Source organism: Toxotes jaculatrix, chromosome 18, assembly GCF_017976425.1.
Source record: "Toxotes jaculatrix isolate fToxJac2 chromosome 18, fToxJac2.pri, whole genome shotgun sequence".
In the NCBI taxonomy this organism is placed as follows: Eukaryota; Metazoa; Chordata; class Actinopteri; family Toxotidae; genus Toxotes; species Toxotes jaculatrix.
In genome coordinates this window covers 11,444,886-11,462,945 of record NC_054411.1, presented here as the reverse complement: position 1 = coordinate 11,462,945, position 18,060 = coordinate 11,444,886, and the positions used below count along the sequence as shown (strand labels likewise).

General features: G+C 43.2%; 1 protein-coding gene across 1 annotated transcript; it reads right to left on the bottom strand.

Annotated features, from left to right (window-relative positions):
• Window positions 1-3,752: 3,752 nt before the first annotated feature.
• Window positions 3,753-17,165, bottom strand: srebf1 (sterol regulatory element binding transcription factor 1). Its single transcript, XM_041062853.1, has 19 exons — window positions 16,836-17,165; window positions 14,200-14,745; window positions 12,194-12,369; window positions 11,913-12,050; window positions 11,558-11,776; window positions 11,202-11,316; window positions 10,799-10,956; window positions 10,258-10,474; window positions 9,947-10,131; window positions 9,504-9,765; window positions 9,021-9,187; window positions 8,596-8,764; window positions 8,334-8,442; window positions 7,992-8,101; window positions 6,881-7,013; window positions 6,558-6,723; window positions 5,584-5,799; window positions 4,819-4,930; window positions 3,753-4,144 (listed from the first exon to the last, which is right to left on the bottom strand). The coding sequence occupies exons 1-19, from the start codon at window positions 16,939-16,941 to the stop codon at window positions 3,924-3,926; spliced, it is 3,525 nt and encodes a 1,174-aa protein (XP_040918787.1). The 5' UTR covers window positions 16,942-17,165; the 3' UTR covers window positions 3,753-3,923.
• Between the last annotated feature and the right edge of the window lie 895 nt (window positions 17,166-18,060).

The following is an 18,060-nucleotide window of genomic DNA, read 5'->3' as shown; positions in this document are numbered from 1 at the left end:
CCAGGCAAGCACCACTTATCCAGCAAGGCAAAGGAAAATGCTGTCCTAACGGCCACCTATACCTAAAAAAAAAAAACATGGTGACGACTGATGATGGACAGGCACATCGGCCAGCAGGGGCTGTGGGAGGGCAAGAGGCTGCGCTGAGGTGGAGCTCGGAGCAAGACAACCCCGTGGAGAACAGCTCCACAGAGAATAGGTGCTCCCTGAACCCGGCCTGGAAATGCATTTTCTCAACTGAGCCCCTTACTGGAAGGCAGAAGGCCGCAGCACTGCTTAACAGGAGGACAGACCGAGCTTTAGAGACTGCGTGCCTGTGGGCCCAGTGCACAGGGGGGGGCTGTTTGAAATGCAGAGTGAGGAATGTGTGTGTGTGTGTGTGTGTGTTCTGCCTTCGGATGGGTTGCTATCATATTCAGACACCTGGCGGACACTGATTGGACAGGAGCATCCCTCTGGCCACCTTGTCTGTGGGCCAAGAGGCATGTATGCGAGTGAGTGTGTGTGTCTGTGTGAGAGTGTGATAGTCACAAAACACTCATTCTACAGCCACATCATCAGTGTGTTTGTGCATTTGTGTCTGTGTGAGTGAAGAAGTGCATCTCCAATTCAAGATGTCATGCATCAAAAATATACAGCAGCCAACCACTGGATGTACTATCTCAATGTGTGCGTTTGTGTTTAAAACAAGAGACAAAATGAAACAAAAAAGGAAACTGTACATCATGATGTGCTTTCCAGGTTCTAAATATTCTGATTTTGAAGAGTTAAGAAAAAAATGGACGCAGTATTTTAATATAATGCTCTTATCTTCGGAGATGTATTTTGATGTGCATTATGACTATACAACATCATTGCGTCACCCTTGGTATATGTCAGGCTTTGTGTTATCCAGAGATTAAAAAAATACATATGAAAAAAAAAAGAAAACTCTGTTTAAGAGTCCATTCAACTGTGTGCACATTCAGTATGTACAGTAGACGCTGCCATTATCACTTGACAGGTTGCAGATCAGGACTCCAAGGGTCCGACCGGGAGTCAGGTCATCTCACTTCATATCTATGTACAGTTCAGAAGTATTACTGTTAAACATTGCCATGATGTATAATTACTTCACCTACCACAGCCGTGCAGATGTACATTCGATTCAGATTTCATAACACACCTGTCTGTTTGTGTATCTCAAATGTAGCCTCTCTCACTCTGCCATGCTATGTAACAACGCCCCGTACAGGGTGTCAGTACTGGTCCTATCAAAAGGAGACATATTTAAGTATTAGAGCATAAAAGAAAGTGCAAAAACGCCACACCAAACTTTCTCTTTTATGAAACTCATTATTTAATGGTGTATATAAGTATTTGATGCTGTTTAAATGTAAGATGTGATGTACTAATATAATTGTGTATAGTATTTCCTAGAGATGTTTATTTTCTATAAAATGGAATATGTTATTGCTTATAAAATGTTATTAAAAGAATCCATTGATGAAAAAAATAACGACCTTTTTTGGGAATGTCACTTAAGTTGGAGCATGCCGTTTTATTGATTTTCATGTCTATTTGTTTGGAATCGATGACACAGCATCACTTTGTTTGAAATGTTTTTTGTAACGCCAATGTTAAATATACCAGCACCTTTCAATGCTGCTATGACCAGTGCCTGCTCTTTTTGTCTTTACTACATGTGCACAGACTTTAACACATTGGAGACACAATTTGGATCAGCATATTTCTTAAATTGTGTTGCTGTGCAAAGGGGTTGGGTGGGGGGGGGGGGGGGGGGGGCAACAATATGGTACTCAAGTATGCACCAATTAAAAGGAGCCACAATGGAAGAGTCATAAAAGCCACATTTTCCATTATCAGGACACTTAGGCACAACATAAAGATATTAAGAAATTTTATCACTACTGTCACATTTTAAAGCTTCCAGTCTGGAATGTATGAATGTTAATCATTCAAATTAGAAAAATAAATGCCTACTTTAACAACCTCAATTTAAGAAAGCAGATTATGGGCAACTATTACAATTAATAAATTATTATTATTATATATATATATATATTTTTTTTTTTTTTTTGATTTTGCTCACAGAAATCATGCTGGACAAAATAATCGTGCTTTGGCATATAGTGACAGATGAATCTATTTAATTATTTTTCCCAAAAAATAAAAGTTTGATCCCATTTTACACTGTAAGCTCATGACCTACTTGCATAATTTTGAGGTTGGTGGAGGGAGACTTATCTACTTTTATTACCATCTAGTATCAAACTGCATTACCCGCGTTGCAACGACAGCACGGCAAAAAGCACTATAGTCTTCTTTACAAAAGGTTTTAATATTTACATTCAGAAAAGGATGAAACCGAACAACAAAGAAGAGATGAAAAGATGTCTAAGGACACATGAACAATACCTTCAGACGTGGTTGCACTTCATTCATCTCAAACCATCTTTGAGTCTTTCACATTAGTGACACTATAAAAACATACTGGTCCTGGGGACAAAAAAAACACATGCCAAAGTTTTTTTTTTGTTTACTTTTTACATTTCTCAAAAAATTAATAAACAGTGTTTCTCTAGGAGCATGAAACTATAATGACTGAGAGAACGAGTATTGCTCTTTATGTTGGAGCTACAAAAGAAGGAGAAAGATTCACTACAGGCCCTCTTTGGGAAAAACACAAAACGGTCAATTATTTTGACAGCGACTGCACGACTTATGTAACTTGTTGCAAAGGTGCCAAAGGCTGACGATACAGTTTGAATTGTCAGTTGGCCATGCCAATGTTGAACGCTGCCAACTTCTTTTGATATCATAGTTGCATACGTGTGCAACAGTGCAAAAGGTCAACTGAGTCACACCATGTGACGCAAATGTCACCTTGATAATTTGACGCCGTCTCCATTTTGACACTCATCACCGTTGCAATACAGTACGGTAACCACATTATTTGGACCTGGTCAAAACCTACCAAAACCTACCAAATAAAACAGAATTAAGGGAAGAAAATAAGCATTTTTCACTCTGCTTATGCAAAATACTGCTTAATCAAAGTTCATACAGATTATAAATACATTTTAAAATATATACACAGCAAAACAAGAAAAGGACCTCTATGAAAATAACCTCATAAAGCCATATTATTACTTATCATTGAAATCAGCCTCATAGGGCTAGTGCAGATAGAGACACAGAGCTTATACAGTGGGTCACCTCGCCTCAGATTATCACCAGTGAAACATGATTCAAATCAACTTCAACACTATCTGAACAACCTGCGGAGTGGCTTCCCACTGAACAAGCCCACGGTCGGACCAATCCGAGTTTGGTCGTTTTCCTCCCACGCGCAAGAAGATACCTCACTCTGCAGCCAATCAGAGCTGCCCGCCACTCCAACCCACTCCTGCCTTTAGAAGGTGCATCTATATCGAAAATACTGGGAGTGGGACTATACCGAGTAAATGCAGAACAAATGCTGTATCTCTTTCATGCTTCACACACAGCATCGACACACAATCAACCGGGAGGACGTGATGGCTCCTCTTTGTGGCCAAACTGTGGCACTGCAATTCAATCTCGCAGGGGATTTAGCTCAATAAAAGGGAAAAATGCTTCCTGTATTCTGATATTATTCTGTAGAAACAACAGTGTGAACTCTATAAGTGCCTCCTCATGTGGGGTTGGGGTGGTGGGAGGGACAATCCACGAAGAAAATGCTGTCAGGTTGATATGAATCTGTTTAATAAATCTGTTCAATAGCTGCACGCCAAAATGCAAGAGAATGCATGGTTGTGTGTCTGTGGGAGCATCTTTCTTGCGTGTGTTTTTGTATGTCAGAGATGTTTCTATATACAGTGTCCATACATGTCTCTCAGCCCCCTTCCACCCCCCTCCCTGCCACCCCAACTCCCTGCTCTCTAGCTGTTGGTGACGGTGGTGCCGCTGCCCAGCTTGATGATCATTTGCTGGCAGTCGTGGAGGGTCCTCTTGTCTCCCAGCTTCTCCAGGGTGCGGGCTGCGTCTGCCAGCATGCCCACCCTTTGGCCAGGGGCCGACAGAAAGGAGGGAGGAAGGTAGCGGCACGCCAGCATCACGGCCTCCGCCTGCTCCCGCTGGCCAGGTCGCGTCTCGCACTCCTCTGCACACAAAAACACAGCGAATGTTGTTACTGTGCTATTTAGAGTGAACCACCAACAGCCAATCAGACTGCAGCAGCTTCTTGTTTAATTACTGGAGGGATTTATTGCAGTGAACAATTGGGCAAAATAGATGAGAAGCTGATTAGAGCCACTGATTACAGCCATTCAGTGTCACTCAGCTCTCTACAACTTTTATTAAAAACGCTGTAAGGAAAAAATAAATAAATCTGAAAATCAATGCTTGGTGAAAAGCTGCATAAGTGATTGAGGTTTATTAGCAAGCTTTCAATTTTCGATTCTTTCTTTTTAAAACCTACTTTAATGCTGGCTAATTAGAGCTTTGTACCATATTAATTTAACTCCAAAAAAAACAATGTAAAGTTGTGATTATCCTAATCAGAGTATCTCACGCTTTCCACAATACCTCAGTGTACAGGGAAAGAAAGGTTTGACAGACAATCCATTAAAAGCAAAACACTACAAAATATCAATCTTCTTGACCTAATTGAGACCCTCATGAAAATACAGGTTTGAGGTATGTAGAATTAACAAGCAATAAGGCACACAAATTCAAAATTTCAAGAGCAGCAAATGGTGATAAAACACTGCTGCCTAAAGACAGAATTACTTGAGTAACAGTGGATGAAAAATACAGATCAGCATCCCCACACACCTGTTTTGGCTCCGGGCGTTGCTCTGCGTCGCAGCGAGCGATCCAGGAGCTGATGTGTGCGGGTGGGACTGGCCCCCGCCATCAGCCTGGCTGTAGCTTCATGGAGGAACAACTGGAAAGAGATGGAGGGGAGGGAGAGAGATGAGAGAAGCGGAGGAGGAGGAGGAGGATGAGAGCGAGTGATGATGACTCATACAGAATGTTCAGCTCTACCTCAGAGAGACTTTGAAGCCTTGTGAACAACGCTGCTAAACACTTGCCTCAGGGGTGTGTGTGTATGTGTGTTTCAACACCTCCCAGCTAATTTCCACAGAGAATTGTGCCGTGGACTGCCTGCAAATATGTGCACAGGAGGTATTTGTGTGTCTATATAAGTGCTTCTCTTAAAACGTTGGATTTTGTACCTGAATTCTACATGCCGCTGTCACGCCAGGTATGTGCAGCATGTATGGATCTGCCTTGATGCCTGTGCATCGATCACACATTAAGAGCATTTTAAGGCACATTCTAATAATAAATACCTGACAATACAAATACACCAACACGAGAGCTGCGTTGGCGCGTTCATCCTGTTTTAATAATTCCATAAGTGTGTGTCATTCAATGAGTATTGTTGTTTGTGTGTTCAACTGATTGGAAATAAAAGATTGACCATATGTCAGCATGACAATGGATCGCCTTGCTCACGGTAAGTTTCACGAAAAGCATGAGCTGATCTACTGTAATGTAAATCTACAATGTAGTGACTAATACTGTTACACATACTCTTCGCATTGCAGGTCTGAAGCTGTGTGCCAGTTTGCGTAGGGAGCTGAGATCTTGCTGAAAGCCTTGGAGCTCCGGCGGGGAGGCCTGGTGGACCCCTGCGGGGCCGCTGTTACCCACCGACCCCGACCCTGCGGGACCGGTCCCTTGCTGCTGCAGACGCCACACATTGGTCCTCATCACCAACAACAGATCACACAAGAGCAACTGGATGACCTAGAGGGAACACCAGGATCAGGACTGAGACTTTTTAATGCCATAAATAGACGTAACATTACACCACTGCAGTTGTAAAAAGCCTGGACTACTGACTAATGATCTGGAAACAGAAATGTGAGAAATTTGTATTTAGTTGTCAAAAGTCAAAGTTCTTTTCATAGATATGGTGAAATGTTTGAAAAGATAACTGATAAATAATACCAATGCCCAGCATGAACTCTAGAGCTCTACTCAAGGGTGAAGGACATTTTCACCACTCACTGTGTGTGTGTTCTGCTGTGAGTGGCCCAGCTCTGTGTTGCACTGCAGGTACATTGCACTCCGCTGAGACACACATGCAATGCAACTACAATGCACTACAGCTCTGGCCGTAGACATACACACACTGTGAGCTACCTATCCACCAGCATCACCATCTGCTGAACGCCAGAGGGTAGGACACCGCGGTATCACAGAGTGGGACCTGCTGTTTGGGAGTCGCTGTCTGCGGTTTAAGTGTGTGGCTTTGTATAGTGAAAAGAGTGAGTGTATACTGGAGTGATTATGCGTGGGCAATTTCCTGTTTACAATTTTATACATGCACATGTGCAATCACATCTGTCGCTTTGTGCGTTCGTGTGTGTTTTTTTTTTAGATTTTTAATGCAGATGCTGTCGCCATCATAAAATTTTCCTCATAGGAGTAATAAACATGAACATGACTTTTATGTGCACAAATCTGCAAGTGCTTGTGCTTTTGTGTGTGTGCGCGTGTACCTTGTCTAAACTGGAGCTGTGGCAGTGTGGTCCTAGGTTGAGGCTGTCTCTGAGCAGGGCGCTGGCCTTGTCGCTGTAGCTCAGACTCAGCTGGCAGTTTTCTGGCTTGGACAGCAAAGCCCGCACTGCCCTGAATGTGTTCAGACACGCCTTGGGCAGAAGACTCCTGACAGAGCGAGGGGGGAAAAAAGACAGAGGACATAGGTTAATGTAGTGGAAGTGTGTATGTGTGTGTGTCCTCTGCTTGGCGTTAGCAGGCACGGGTTATGCAACACACTCTTCAGCCAGCTGTAGAAGTTCCAGTGTGTCTATGTCCAACTTACTCTGCGTTCTGAAGGCTGCGAGGCAGGTGCTCAACAGTCGGATACAGTCTCTCTGCCGCAGCATCATCTCCTTGGAGCCAGTTGATGATCACCACAGCAACAGAGGACCACCATTTGGAGTGGGGGTCGCAGCCTGGAAGGTGGAACAAAACAGTTAAATACGAGACACCCGCAGACAAGCAAACATGCAAATATTTGAATCCCCCACTGCCCACTTTCATATTTAACATGCATGAGAGTGCTCGCACACACACACACACACACAGCTGCTGTCTGTATTTTGACCTCTGAATCAATCTGTTTCTCCCCTCTGGCATAGTCACAACATGCTGAGAGAAAGCAGCCATTTTGACGACTCCCTCATGAGGGAAAACTACTCCATTTAACATCGGGCAACACACACACACACACACACACACACACACACACACACACACACACACACACACACACACACACACACACACACACACACACACACACACACACACACACACAGACTTCTAACACTGTGTGTGAGCAACCTGGGGCCCTGCCAAGAAAAGTCTCCTATTAAAATCCCTGCACAGCCTCCCTTCCCTCCCTCCTCTCAAGGTGATCACCGATTTGACAGCACTGAAGATAGATGAAGCAATCTAGCGGATGCCTCCCTTTCACCTAGCCCCCTTTCACTCAGATCAGTGATCAGTGAGGACAAAGGCAAGTGGTGGGTGGGAGGAAGTCAGCCCAGCGGAAATCAAGCTACTCGATCTCAATAGCGCAAAAATGAACTTTATCTCACGGCTTCTTACTTTGCAAGCACATTAAGGTAATCGAACAGTCGCTGCAGGTGAAGACAAGATGCAGGGGCAGCAAATGCAATACTCCCTGAAGAAGATTAGTAGCAATGAAGTAAGGAGTGCAAATCTGAACTTGAATGTGTTGATGTACTCAAGCAACAAAAGTAGTTTCGCTCAGTGAGTGTTCAGCTCCCAAGGTTTTAGAAGCAGATTTTGGGCAGTGATTCAAAGGACTGCTGACACATAATTATAGTTAGATCATAAAATATAATAAAATAATTTATATCATACTTAAAACAGACCAACAAATGGCAGCTGCCATAGTTACCTACCAGTCACAGTAGCCATGTTGGAGCCAATCGCAAAGGACTGAGATGTGGCACCTGCAGCATCTGATGCGCTAATCAACAGCTGGAGGTACTCCAGGGCATCAGCATACTCCCTGAGGAGGAACACATACTGAATGGTTACTGTGGTGTTTCATCAACATACAATGACAATATCAAATTGATTATTACCAAAGGCATTCTTGAATGATTTCAGTGGATTTTGTTATAGTCCATTATGCTATCCTTATTCCTGTTGTTATTTTCTTAGTTTGTCTCTATTCACACCTAAATTGGGTGAAGAGTATCAAAAATACAGTTGTTTGGAGGTGTGTTTGGTTTTCTCACCCCTCGCCCTGGCTGGGACTTTTCTCTCCATGAGGCTGGGCCACACAGTACAGAGCCTTCTCCAAGAGGTGCTCTCTGAATGCCTGAGTCACCTGGGCCAGAGGATCCACTGTAAGAGTACCAGCAAACCAATATAACATGAAGAATACATATATATCAGAGGTCGGGGCTTCAAGTGACACATCTCCAGAGGATTCAACAAAGTCACTAAGGAATTACATAAATCAGTCACACTGAGTGTTTCAGTTTTGAATACACTGACCTGTATTGCCAGCCTGGCTATAGATGCTTTCTTTAGGAGTGCTGCGAATAGCCCAATCTCCATCCACAAAGAAGCGGTGGCCTAGTGGGTGACAGAGCCACTGCATGGCTGGAGGCACACTGCCACTGGATGACAGGCACGCCTGCCGGGCACTGCTCAGGAACACACGCTATAAAAACAAAACAAAAGAGTAAGGTGCTCAGTTAATTTCTGCACTCTCCTTTCTTATATAAGTGGAATGTGGACATAATTACCCAGCTTACAGTTCACTAATGATGATTTGGTTCAGTGTCGTTCTGTTTATTTCAAGTCCCAGGGTCATTAAGAAATCAGTTCATGTTGATTAAACATGGACGACAAATGAACCAAACTTCAACTCAAAACTGCTTGCTGGCTAAGGCTGTTTAAAAAGTAAGGGGACTTACAGAGGTGAAATGCAGGATCCTTGGCAGGCTGGCTTTGACCCGTAGAGCTGCAGAGACGTAGACCTCAGCCAGAGTGGACACAGGCAGACAGGAGCCAGAGCACTCTGCCAGGTTTACTGCACTTAAAGCCATGTGCACTGCTGAGAGGTGGCTACCATTCAATTTACCTGAATACACAGACAGAAAACAAGTAAAATAAATACCATTTTTACAGAGAATTTTACAGAGAAGAATAGTGATGTAATAATCACAAAAAAGAGCCAAAGCAGTCTGGTAATAATTACTTAAGCCCACTGATTTTGCAATCTTAGTCTTAACCTTTTATTGGCACTGAATCAACGTAAACTGACCCTTATAGCTAAAAAAAGGGGGGCAAAGTTGCTCTTTAATCACCTGAGATTTTTCACTTCAATATGCCACCCTACTGTGTTCAGTCTACCGCACTGATTTAATTCAGGAACAGGGTTTTTCCCACCGACCAACCTGTCATGTGAAGCTGGTGCAAGCGGTGGTAAACTAGGGCGGCATCACGGCTGCTTTTGCAGGCATCCTCCTGCAGGGGGCGGTCAGATCGCAGCCCTCCAGCTCTGGCAGCCAGCCAGCGGCCCACCCAGAGGCGCTGGAGGCAAAATCTTAGCAGAGACCACAATACAGCACAACCCAGGTCCAACTGAGATGTGGGCAAGGGACGGCCGAGAGCCTTTAGACAGGTCCACAAGTTCTGACTGGCTTGGGCAAAATCCCCCTGAGGAGGGTAAAAGAGAATGGTGAAGATGAGGTAGAAAAGATGGAGGGTGACACAGAATAGGTTGCTAAAGACAAGTAGACAGCAAAGGTAACTCCTGAGAATGCTATAAGCTCATAGTTCTTCCTTTTTAAATGAAATGAAAGTCAAATGTCTCATATATATCAGTACAAAAACATACTCTCGCTAGGTCCAGGTCAGCCTGCTTGCGGTGCCTCCAGAACAAAACAGAGGATCCAGAGTGTGGTCTGGTAACAGGTTCTCCATAGACCAGCAGACGGATCAGAACTCCAGACACCAGGATACCATTCAGTAGCCACACAAGTATAGTTGGTAGCATCCAGTCCATCCAGCCCCAGGAGTCAGCTATGAATGACACACATTTTTGTCATTTCACAGTAAAAACTTTTATTCTATGTGACAGTGTCATATTTCAGAAAACACTGCACGAACTCATGAAGTCCTATCCTCCTGACATTTATCCCTCCATACCTGCAATATCCACACCCAGGACGCTCCTGCCTGCGTGATGGGTAGTGGTGGCTGCAGCGCTCCCAGCTGAGCTGCTGCTGGATGAACACAGCAGAGTGGCCAGAGGGTTGAGGGAGAGGAACAGGAAGGTGAAGGCACACAGCGCCATGCGGGAACGGTCTAACATGCCGCCAGCACTGCCGCCTGCTGTCGACCTGTCCAACACGCCCACATTTGGCTGAAGATAACCACAAAGATAAATATGTGTTTAACAAAACTAAGATACAGAGTAACTACAGTTTTTCTTCATAGTTTGCTGAGCCTTTCTTCAACCTGTTTCATGTTGATTCTCTATGTACATACACAGCTACAACTCTATTTAAATGCAGAGGCATAAAACAGCCTTAAAGCATATTAGATTATGGCATTAAGGTAATTAAGTGTCTTCCTTGAGGACATCTCAACAGTCTGCTGGGATAAAACAGGAAGCTAATATGAAACAATGAATATCAACCTCTACTACTAAAGTTACAGTTTAGCAGTTTCAGTGACACCTGCATACCTTGGTGTCTTCCCCCATCGGACTGTCAGGCTCTGAGTCACTGCCACAGTGTGAGAAAGAAGTCGGGGAGCCCACGTCAGAAGCTGGGGGTGTGGGCAGCTCACTCTTCACATCAGATTGTCCATCTACCTCCATAGCAACCAGGTCCTTGAGAGACTCTGAAGAAAAGATGACAGGAAAGATGAGGAGAGCAGTTAGAGGGTCAATCAGAGGTTCAAAAGCAACCTTAACTTCCACTTACTTAGAGGCTATAGAAGACCATTTCCACATTTGTCATTTCAGGATAACATGACTATCAACTGACCTCATCACAAAAGGTCACCTGAATGACTTACTTTCGAGGAATTGAAAAACTGCAGAGAAAGAGTCAGGGATTAAAGATACAAAGGCTTTAAGCACATACTGTTTTTTTGGGCTGCCATTTTAAGAGCCATGTTCTCCTGTTTGAGTTTCTGGTTGGCCTGCTGCAGGTAACGGATGTAGTCAATGGCTTTTCTCAGCACTGCAGACTTGTTGAGCTAAGAAAAAAAAGGGAAAAAATAATAAGACTAATTGAAACCAAATGCTATATATGGAAAATTACACAGGGAAGTATTACACATCTAGTTTTTTGAATTAGCATAAAAGACCCAACAAAAACATGATATCATAACAGATCAGATTATTATACGTTAGGAAAAACAGCAGAGAGCATGCAGTGATTTAGATTTAGATTTAATATAAATATGTGCTTTTGTTTAAACAATCTCTCTCTCTTGCCTTGGCCTCAGTACCAGCCACCAGGTCTTTGAGCTCCACGATTTTGTCGTTGATGGAGGAGCGGTAGCGCTTCTCGATGGCGTTGTGGGCAGTGCGCTTCTCCCCCTTGTGAGGCTGGCCGGCCGGCTTACCGCTGATGGCGATGCGGTTAATCGGCAGCTTCTCAGCGTCCACCATGACTGGCACCGTGGTCAGGATGGTGCCACCGCCCATAAAAGCCTGGGGAGGTAAACAGGGTGGCACAGGAGAGAGGAGAAAGGGGGTCAGGGTCGGATAGTGAAATATATGTGTGCTAAGTCAGCGGTAATGGCTTCAACAAAGGTCATAGAGCTTAAGCTGCACACTAGGTGCCTACCTGCAGTGAGGTGCTCTGTACTGGGGTGGTGGTGGCCAGGGATGTGGGTGATGCCACAGTAGTGACCATGCAGGGGTCATGCTTCAGAGTGGTCAGCAGCAGAGACTCAGCCTTGATGAACTGGGGCTGTAGCAACACCTGAGAAAGACACAAAAGCTTATTTATAAAGATATACAGTTCTGCTTTTCAATTCCATCATACACAAACAAGGACTACACTGCATTTATTTTGTTTGTGCCAGTACATTCAAGTTCGTTCACATGTCAGCCTCACACACTTACAGGTACTTGCTGTACGTGGGGTGCGATGGTTTGAGCCGGTGGGCTCGCTGACGTGGCCAGCAGAGAAGAGGTGGTGGTCAGCCCTTGGAGCTGAGTCTGGATGGCCACTGGCTGAACACTTGGAGGTGAGGATGACAAACTGGTGGCGGGCTGGCTCACGCTGCCAGGGCTGCCAGCTGCAAAACAGTTACGCAGCTGAGATTTTTTTCCAGCCTTAACCAAAGCATGAATGAAATATCCACGACAGCAACCCATGTCATTACATGCTTTCTTTTGTAACTGCACAATAGAATTTCAGATATTCAACAGGAAGTTTTACCGTGCATGAAGTCATTACCAAACTGTTTTCACCTAATTATTGCAGCGAGTTTGAAATACAGTTCTTTCATGCAGACAAAAAATATCCCTGTATCCTTTTGGCTCCTTTTGGTATCAGCCAATATTAGCTTTAAAAGGCATGTCAAGTAGGAATTTTTTTTTTAATGAGATGCAATGGGGAAGTTTGAGGAATATTTTTATGATCTTTTAATTTTTTAAAAACATGGTATTAGCCAATGAATGTGAAAAAATATTAGTTACTTGTATTGATTTTTTTTTTTTTTAAATCATTGGTTATTGATGCAACTCTAAAAAGCAAATACTTCTTTAGCGTCACTTGACACTGAGCATGCCACTGTCTATGGGTTTGTAGGCCAATAGGTGACCTGCAATCTCACCAGAAATAAGCGAAAGCAACACTCAGTGTCACCTTTATATTTCTTATCAGCTCCAACTGGTCTAGTGATTGCAAGTGCCTCTCAGTACCAGGGTTGGGGAATTTTCTCAAGGAGTAATAAAATTTTACTGCATCTCAGAAAATTCATGAGCATTTACTGCTTTTTTTCTCCTACTAAAACAAACAACAACAATCAGCTGCCAGAGTTTTCAGTGGACATAACTGTAGCCTGCCTCGGGTTTTACAACTATAAACAAACACAAATATGAACATAGAGTCCACTATATACTGTATACATATACTGCAGTGTGCATATACAATGGGTGTTGTCCACACAAAGCATTTTCATTTTGCCAACAGACTCTCACACAGCTGAACAAAGTCTAATCAGATCAGCACTCAGACATGTGATCAGCTGAGATTGAATAACCTAGTGTCCTCGCTTGGGAAATGTAATACACATGAAGAGCCACCTTGCTGGGCACTGGAGTTTCATTTGTGAGAGATTTCTGAAGGCACACATGCATGGAAACACAAATCTGCTTTAAGCTACACTGACCCTGGTGTTGTAATCATTTAAAACTAATGAACTGTTTTAGTTGAAGTGTTTAGTTACAAAATGCAGCTGTCAAAATTTAAACCTGTTAACATTTAGCAGACAAGAGAAAAGAATACATATAGTGAAACATTCAGTGGAATCACTTTTAAAAAAAAGTGAATAGATGCTGTTAACATTCTTGCATTGTTTACTGTACATCAGTATGTGCTTGTGGGGTTGTAACATAAAGCTGTGAAATAATGGGCTGGTGTGAGTAAAGAGCAAAGGAGTCTTCAACTTGCGTCTAAAGGTTCAATAACAACGCATGCAGGAAAACTCCATAAAAACACTGTTGAGAGGGAGTATTATGATCCAATCACTGAAACGTAAACACTGACAGTATTCCTCATCTCAAACCAAATATTATAGCTCACATTTGCTAAAAATGAACATAGAAGATTACGATAAGGGGCATCAGGAACCTGACTGTTATAGGACAAATGTATTCAGTGAAGCAGACAGAATATATCATGGAAACCAGATTGATCCAATGCAAAGTCAAGACACCTGTCATGGCATGACAAAAGCAAGACTACAATGACCCATGTAAAAATATCCCAAGCCTTTTATTTAGATCGTTTGCCATCAGAGATTTTCAGACATTTCTGTAAATTCCCTATACTACTTAACTGACAAAAAAGCAGCCACTATAGACACTACAATAAACTCTCGTCACCATCAAAGAGTGCTTACCTGTGTAGCTATTCTGGCTGCTGTAGTTGGTCCGGGCTTGTTGGGACTGAGCCTGGCCCTGAAGCTGTGTCTGTGTCTGGGGCTTAAGTGTAGTTTGCGGTGCGGGTGATGTGAAGAGAGCCTGGGACGTGGAGCCGTGAGGTGAAGCGGCCTGAGCCGGGGGAGACTGGCTGAGAATGGGTTGGGGTTGTTCCACCTGGGGCTGTCTGAGGGTCTGAGCCTGCTGCGGGGAGGCTGGCTGCTGCCGTGGACCGGAGTTGGGTACCTGGGCCAGGGGGGACTGCTGGAAAGTGGGAGGCTGGAAAGCCTTGTCTGGGGTGGAGGAACTCCGGGTGATGGGAGGGCCCAGGAGTGCATCCAGGTGGGGGCTACTGCTCAAGATGGAAGATGAAGATGGAGGTGTGGTAGTGGTGGTTGGAGGGGCAGCTGAGGCGATGGACTGGGTCAAACCAGGAAGCTCTTGAGTGGGTGGGGGCCCTGTGTATGGAGGGTTGTCAAAGAGTCCTCCAAACTCCATGTCCTGGTTGTTGATGAGCTGTAGCATATCTGAAGAGGAAGAGAAATGAAAATCCACCACAGCTGTTATTGACCAAGTAGAAATATATAAAAGCTTTTGTCAGGATGACTCTGGTACACACACACTGGAACTCAAAAAAAAACAAAGCCTCTGAGATAGGTCTGAGTACCAAATGCAGTTCGGAATTAGAACTTTATAAGCACTGGGCATTTGTTGAGAAACACAGTTTTCAGTTTGGCTTACTGATTCCTGAAAACTTTATTGTTAAATGTCCGACTGTCAGCTAATGTTAGGATGTCAAATTCATATAGAAAATATTAAAACTTGTTTTTTTTCCATTTTCATAGATAAAAGAGATAATATAAGATATTTATATTATTCTTTATTTTGCATTTTTCCCCAAAATGGACTCAAATAGTTTGATTATGTCAAATGATTCTGGAAGACTAACCAGGATTCAGTTATGACCAAAATTCCACATCAAATTCACAGTACATGCTGGCACACAGTACAAACACAAAAAAGCCTTGCAGAAAAGACAAACTGTTATGGAAAGCATGCTAAGCACCAGGTACAAATGTATTGTACATTTAATGTTGGCCAACCCATGTGCAGTCAGGCTATTTATAGTATCCCTGCAGCTGTGGGTCATACTACAACAAAAAATGAGCATACATATGAAAGAGTCATGAGACTAACTTGATTATAATCTCGCAGCTACTGACTCATGGGTTCCCATTAGCCTGGTCTGAGAATAAGAGAACAAACTTCTTTACTGTAAAACTGATATGAAAAATACAAGGTTCAAAATAAATCTGACAGCATTGTGCTTAATGGTTTATTCAGGGCACTGTTATATTGTGCTCTGGAAAGAATTGAAAAATAATAATAATATAATAAACGTCTCTAATTCTGACATGATGAAACTCACTAGGAGTATATTGCAAAAAAAACAAAAAAAAACCTGACACTGTGAGTATGTTGTGTCTGCAGTGAAAAGCAGCAGCCTGGATTTGTAAACCAGTGTTTTTGTATGAGGTGATCGCTCTTGACCAATCAGAGCGCGTCTCAGAGACTTGCTATGCCGATCAGCCCAAGACAGGAAAGAGAGGGAGCGCTGTCTGTAGCTTCACGCGAGGTTACCATCGAGCAGCATCACCGAGGGTTACTGTCGGTCAAATGTAGGAAGATGGCGAGCATGGGGCTGCAGTATGAGCGTTACCGGCTACCGTTTACGCAGTTCAGCTCTTCACAAGAACATGTTGGCTATTATGTTTAAAACATATCGGCCATTACAAGAAACATTTCCAGAAACAGAACATATTGCACTACTACTATTTTTCACACGTTTTCAACACAAATGTTAACTTTACGTTCCTACAATTACATGTGTGATGAGAATGGGGCCATAGCAGATACACCAACCGGTGAACTGCTGCGAAAATGTTAAAATATGGCCAAGCCTTTATGCAAAACAGTGTATTACTGCAAACGCAAAGTACCATGCTTTTACAAGAAATCAAGAAAAGGGACGAAAGGTGTAAACGGAGCAAGTAATTCTAATAATATATTCTTTTATTTATTACTTTGACAAAAAAAATCATACATGAGATTTGTGTGTTCGGTCAACTGAGGCACCCTGAACCCAGCAAGGAGGAATGAACTACAGTAACCCCTGTTTATGGAGAAGACTGGGGGCGGGGCGCGATCACCACAATTTAGAAGCGTGTTAGCTTAACCTATTAGCCTATTAAACCCGGTTTAATAGCCGGTTAGTCTTACAGTATAGAACGATTATGACAGTGAGTTATGATAGTACAAGAAACCCCACCGTGAACGACTAATAAGACCACCACCAACCTCTGATGGATACTAGCTAGCTATATGGTTAATGTTAGTTTAGCTAACTATTAATGGCTGATGTAAGGTACGCTTAACCTCCAAGACGGTCACTGCTGTTGCTAAGTGTAAATTAGATAAATATTAGATGTAGAATACAGGAGATAACACATGAGAACAGATAAGTGAAAAACACCGGTAGTAGCAAGCGGTGTTGTTCCTGTTTAGCAAACGTTAAACGCGACCGGGTCAGCAAACAACCACCGTTATATTTCCTTACCATCTATATCGCTTAAGAGGGCTGTGTCAATATCGCTGGGGTCATTCAGCGACAGTGTTGGATCCAGGTTATCCAACGAAGGGTCGTCAAAGGACAGGCTGTTCATCTTTACTCTTGTCTCTGTCTTTCCACTGTAGACTTTGGCTGTCGAATCGCTCAGAGGGGAAAAAATCGGACACTTATCACGTCCCTACATTTGCCAAAGCGCCAGGTGCCAAAAGGTGTACCTGAAACACACACAGAGGGATCTGCAACTTTCTACTGATGTGTCAACTAACTACTCACTCCTACCGCCATGATCATCCAGGGAAACTTGTCAAACCAAGCCAAACACTGAGGCTCATTCCGTAATTACTAACATGCTTACGGCGGCGGCCGAACGGACCCACCCACCCAGAGATGATTGACAAGCAAGCTAGCCAATGACCGCCATTGAACTGGATTTCCCACGTCCCTGTTTCTCGGGGTTGTTTTGATTGTCTGACTGAAGAGGTGACAGCATGCGGAGTGTATGGCCATAATTGTGTTGACGATGTACAATAAGACTTGATTATTAATGTAATAGACAAACGTTATGAAAGCTCCAATGTGCCTGTATGGATCCACCTGAAAAGTACCATAAAATGTATCTATTCACCGAGCATAAATGTAATATGTTATATGCTAAAATTTAATCTGTGGTGTTTTTTCCAGTCATGTGCAGCCACATTCATATCAAGTACATATTTCACCAAGCTGTGTTTTTTTACTGAGGGAAACAGCATGGATGTGTTTATTGTGGGCTTGCCCCCAACAGCCAATCAGAGACGAGCGGGCGTGGGCAACCGAAAGCCAAGTTTGTTTGACTCGGAGCAGCGGCTCCGCCTGTAGAACCAGAGAGCTCGTCCAATGGAAAGCCCAGGAACCGAGTGGGGTGATCTGACGTCACAACTCTGGGTCTAGTGATTACATCATGTGTTTCTCTCTTGGAATTGTGGTGGCAGCAACAGGGAGGTAATCTGGAAGGATGTATGTGGGAAAAAATAATTTAAAAAAGGGTGCAAATTGCTAAATTAATATTTGCCCAATAAGACCCACCCACACACCTACCAAAAAAAAAAAAATCACATCCATTCCCTCAGTAATTATATATTTAATTTACCTTAGCAAAGTAGTAGTCTTCAAGTAGAAAACACACTTAACCTACTACTAAAACATGGGCAATATAAACCTGTTACTGATAAGC

Excerpts from the sequence above, each read along its gene's own strand:
- srebf1 (XM_041062853.1), bottom strand. The coding sequence starts at position 16,941 with ATGAACAGCCTGTCCTTTGACGACCCTTCGTTGGATAACCTGGATCCA. Across the intron at positions 11,317-11,557 it reads TGGCTGGTACTGAGGCCAAG|CTCAACAAGTCTGCAGTGCT; the intron begins GCAAGAGAGAGA and ends TTTTTTTCTTAG. Across the intron at positions 10,475-10,798 it reads CGATGGGGGAAGACACCAAG|CCAAATGTGGGCGTGTTGGA; the intron begins GTATGCAGGTGT and ends GGTTATCTTCAG.